Source organism: Nannospalax galili, unplaced genomic scaffold (assembly GCF_000622305.1).
Source record: "Nannospalax galili isolate Female #2095 unplaced genomic scaffold, S.galili_v1.0 scaffold1225, whole genome shotgun sequence".
Classification (NCBI taxonomy): Eukaryota; Metazoa; Chordata; class Mammalia; order Rodentia; family Spalacidae; genus Nannospalax; species Nannospalax galili.
The window spans coordinates 290,914-295,770 of record NW_008352717.1 but is presented as its reverse complement, the minus strand read 5'-3'; the positions used below and the strand labels follow the sequence as shown (position 1 = coordinate 295,770).

General features: G+C 52.7%; 1 protein-coding gene across 5 annotated transcripts in view; it reads right to left on the bottom strand.

Annotated features, from left to right (window-relative positions):
* Positions 1–1,521: 1,521 nt before the first annotated feature.
* The window catches only part of Miip (migration and invasion inhibitory protein), an 8,754-nt gene continuing 5,418 nt past the window's right edge, over positions 1,522–4,857 (bottom strand). For 2 of the 5 annotated variants that reach the window (XM_029554492.1, XM_029554495.1), the window contains exons 4-9: positions 3,876–3,984; positions 3,679–3,803; positions 3,220–3,349; positions 3,012–3,108; positions 2,164–2,307; positions 1,522–1,860 (exon numbers count right to left, since the gene is read on the bottom strand). In XM_029554492.1, the coding sequence (XP_029410352.1) occupies positions 1,783–1,860; positions 2,164–2,307; positions 3,012–3,108; positions 3,220–3,349; positions 3,679–3,803; positions 3,876–3,984 (683 nt within the window). In that variant the 3' untranslated portion in view covers positions 1,522–1,782. The remainder of the gene's footprint in view (positions 1,861–2,163; positions 2,308–3,011; positions 3,109–3,219; positions 3,350–3,678; positions 3,804–3,875; positions 3,985–4,857) is intronic. The other 3 variants (XM_029554494.1, XM_008849942.3, XM_029554493.1) reach the window with 2 other exon arrangements.

Below are 4,857 nucleotides of genomic sequence, written 5' to 3'. Positions count from 1 at the left end.
ACTAGGACAATACCTTACAATAAAAATTAAAAAATAAAAAGAAATGAAATGTCCTTTTTAAACCACTGAGATTTGGAGCATTAATTTGTTATTGCAGCACAAACTGGCTTATCCTGACTAAGGCACGGGGTATAAACAAGGGTTTTCACAGCTTCACAAGCAGCTGTCAGCACAACTCCTCTAAGATGAGAAACTTCAGATTAAAAAACCTGTACCTAGCAGGCTGGACAGATGGCTCAGTGGTTAAGAGTACTGGCTACTCTTGCAGAGGACCAGGTTCAAGTCCCAACACCCACATGTTGACTTACAACCATCTGTAACTCGTTCCAGGGGATCCAACACCCTCTTTTGGCCTCCTTGGGTATTGCATGACACAGGTACACTTACATACATGCAGTCAAAACACACATATAAAATAAAATCTTGTGTGTATGTGTACATATGTGTACCCACAGAGGCCAGAAGTGGGCATCAGATCCCCTGGAGCTAGAGTTACAGGCATTTGTGAGTGGGCCACTGTGGGTGCTGCATCAGAACTCCAATCCTCTGACGGAGCAGTAAGCACTCTTAACCCCTGAGCCATCTCTCCAGTCTCTAAAAATGGAATTTTATAATATTCAATCTAACACATATAAGACATGTGGGAAACAGGGTACTGCCTGTCAACCCAAAGGGATGCCTAGGCTCTGCCACATCTGGTTCCGATGTACTGCTTGGCCCTCGGTTTCCTGATCTAATCCCTGGGGTTCTGGGGCACCCAGTTTCCAGAGCTGGGGCCAGAGATGAGCATGTGGAGCCACCCTTCCATTGAGAGATCCAAGATTCAGAGTCACTTGACACAACACACACATCAGTGGAGTGCCTTTTGTGTTTGAGTGCATGCATTTGTGTGTGTGAATGCAGGTGCATGCATGTCACGGCATGCATGTAGGAGTCAGAAGACAAACTTGGGATGATCCTTACCTTCTACTTTGAGGCAGGATTTATTTTTTGCTGCATAAGCAGACTAGTTGGCCCATGAGCTTCCAGAATTCTCCTGTCTCCATTTCCCATCTCTTCCATAGGATCTGATACTTGTAGCATCTGGTTTTTATGTGGATTCTGGGGATTTGAACTCAGAACATCATGCATACAATGCAAGGGCATTTACCCACTGAGCCATCTCCTCAGTCCCAACACCTTAACATTGACCTTGATTCCCACCTGTCTGATGGACAGCCATCTATTCAGAGCTGGGAGCTTCAGGAAAAACAAAAAACAAAAAAAAAAACAAGATTTCTGAGCTGGGTGTGGTGGCTGGAGGATCAGAAGTTCAAGGTCATCTTTAGCTACACAGTGGGCACCAGGCCAACCTGGACTATGTGAGTCCCTGTCTCAAAAAACAAAATCAGAAATCTATCACACTCCCTCCCACTGATGGGTGTACACTGCCAGGTAGCCAGGGTCATCCTTAGGCAAAGGGGGACCCGGCTGAGGCCAGGACACCTGGACACCAAGCGACAAGCAGGAAAAACAGGCACATGTGGGAACTACAGAGCCCTAAGCTTTATTTTCAAACTAGTCACAGCATCCCCTTACCCTCCACCCTGGAGTTCCTACTTTCTAGACCCCAGGAAGCAGGGCTAGGCTTTGGCCTCCCACCTGCCCAACCCCAGAGAGCAAGCACAGCCACCCCCACGTCAGGCTTCTGCCTTATCTTGTCCGCTTCTGTCTCTCAGGTGCTGCCTCCTCAGGAGAGGCTGGCAGGAAGGCTCATCCTCCAGTGGTCAGTCTTCAGAGCCTTTAGTGAAGGTTGTGGAGTTGGGGAACCAGGGGCTCTGACCAGATCAGAGTGGGCGGTGGGACCCGTGCTGGCAAGGCCTAGAAGGTGAATGAACGGGGAAGTGTTGGGGGGGCCACTGTGGGACGGATGAGTGAGGAAATGTCAGGGAGCTACTGGGGGAAGGTGAGACCCAGTTCTAGCCTCAGCTCCTCCCCCACCTCAGATGGTTCCTGGATAGGTGGAGTGGAATAGGTGGTGAGGGGTGGGAGTCAAGGGACATACCTTGTCAGGACCTGGGATCCCTTGTCAGGGCTAGGACCCCTTGCCAGGACCTGGGCTCCCCATCTCAAAGGGATCTGTCCCACCCGGACACCTGCCCCTCACCCCACGTTGGGACACACCCTGGATCCTACCAGACGAGATGGGGTGGCAGCCGACAGATGCTGACTTTGTAGCTCATGGACAGAAGACCAGAGGTCTAGGCTCTTGGAGGCAGAGCTTTTCTCAGACTTCGGAGGGAAGGTGTCCCAGCCCAGCAGACAGTGCTGCAGGGAGCAAAGGGTTAAAGGCATCTCCCCATCCCCAACCAGGGAGGAGGCCCCCTGAGCAGTCAGGACCTCCCCTCCCAGGAGCAACAGCTTACCACTGCTTACCTGAGGCTACTCCCATCTCCTGTCCCTGTTGATCTGGCCACCCCAGCCCATTCCAAGATGGATGAGGGGATCCGGAGCCTTTCCCACACTTGGCCCTGGACACCCAGCTTGCATGACTGTGCCCCCAACATTCCTGCAGTCGGTCCCTTTCTACCCACTTTACAGAGGAGCCAAGGGACTTTCCTCTCTTCTCCTCCCCCAGTTACAGCTACTCTGATCTCAGCCAGGGTGAGCAATATGCTCTTGATTCCTGTCCTGACTAGGAAATGGGAGGCATGACGGAAACATTAAGGTCTGAGATCAAATCCAGCTCTGCCTCAGTGTCCCCATGTGGGGGCAGGTCAAACAAAGGCTGTTGTGGGCTGTAGGGAATAGTCTTCCTAAGAGCCCAGCAAACAAGTCTCATATGCAGGCCACCCATCCTGGATACCATGTGAGAGATAGGTACCATACCTGCCCAGGGACTGAGCCTGGCCCAGGTGATGGCAGAGCACCCAAGAGCCTTGATGCCAACCTTCTTCCTCAAGACCAGCTGCACCGTAAGTCCCTCCCAGAGCCTCAGACCTGCCTGCAGCTTCTCAGGGCAGGAAGCTTACCTGAGGCAGAGCCAGTGTGTCTGAGGCGTCAAAGCTCTTCCGTCGGTGAATTCGGTACCGGTGTGGGGGGTCCAGGATGGACACTGGCATGCTCACCCTGTTTCAGAGGGCACAGTCTTAAAACTAGCAGGAGCCAGGTTCTGTGCCCTGCCCCCAGCTACCACTATCCAGTGAGACCCTTGGGGGTCCCAGTGCTCTGTTCACTCACCTGACCTGGGCTGGATTCACCAAGCTCTCATTGTCCCTCTGGCCCCGAGGTATCCCACACAGGTGGCAGGGGGCACCAGGATCCACTGGCACAGGAAACAGGCGTCGGTTGATACGGTAGCAGTACACACCTGTGAGGCCCATGAGACACCACAGTTACCTAGGAGCCAGGGGGCCTGGCTGTCCCCAGTTACACAGACCACCAACCATTGAGGCCTACACCTGAGTGAACTTTTTCCCAGCCCCTTCCCTCCCAGGATGTGGGGTTCATACTCAAAGGCAAAGATAAGTGTCCTCTTGGGGACTCTCAAGGCTAGACCCAGCCAGCTCCGAAAGCTGCTAGAGAGAGGATGGTCACACAGGGCAGGACCCCAGAGCCCCAGGCTAAGCTCAGTCCCCTGTCAGGGTGGTTCCCTCACTGTCCAGACCCCAGGCTTCCCTTCCAGCACCCGTGCATGACCTTGACTTGGGGGATAGGCCCAGGCAGAGTAAAGATGGATCACCACTGGTGATGCTGGAAGCCTATACTCACACTGGTGGCCCTCCTCCATGCCACTGCTGTCTTGCAGGCCTGGGAACACAGCTCTGAGAGGTGGAGAAAGGATTAGCAGGCCAGTAGATGGCGTCTCCCAGCCACCCTCCCCATCCCCTGCTCACTCAGGAGAGCTGCACACACAGTCCTCTTTGTTGGTTTCCCGAAACTTCTGCAGCGTCGAAAAGAAGGCCTCAGGCTCACTGGTGACCTGAGAACGATTGTCCAGGGACCCTGGTGTAGACAAAAAGTGGGAGAGCTGAGGACACAGGCTAGGGTCCTGCCTCGCCCCTGGGACCCACCACTGTGAGTACCCGCTATGTTTCCGCACAGGAAATACAAACTCTCAGAACCTACTAGGTGCCACACACTTATTTTTTGACCTAGAAATAGCTATGTCAACCAGGCTGGCCTCAACTCACAGAGATCTGTCTGCCTCTGCCTCCTGAATGCTGGGATTAAAGGCATGTACCCCCACTCCTGGTTTATTTTTGTTTCTGAGACAAAGTCTCATGTAGCCCAGGCTAGTCTCCAGCTCAGTATTTTTGCCTCCACCTCTCCAGAGCTGAGGTTACAGGCATGCACCACCATGCCTGGCTCACACCCTGTGTCCAGAGAAAGGCAGTACGCTGGACAAGGTCCCCACTCTCACGATTCTGCATTCTAAATGGATGACAGACGAGTTAGTCACCCAAGAACTCTGTGATTTAAAACTGACACTTGGGGGCTGGAAAGATGGTTCAGTGGTTAAGAGCACTGACTGCTCTTGTAGAGGACCTGGGTTCAATTCCCAGCACACACATGGTGACTAACAACCGTCCATAACTCCGGTTCCAGGGGATCCCACACCTTCTTCTGCTGACCTCTGCAGGCATTGCATGACACAGGTGCACTCACACACATGCAGGTAATATACTCATACACATTAAAAATAAAATACATAAAAATATTTTTAAAGGCCGGGCGTGGTGGCTCACGCCTTTAATCCCAGCACTCGGGAGGCAGAGGCAGGCGGATCTCTGTGAGGTCAAGGCCAGCCTGGTCTATATAGTGAGTTCCAGGTCAGCTGGGGCTACAGGGAGACCCTGTCTCAAAAAGACCAAAAAA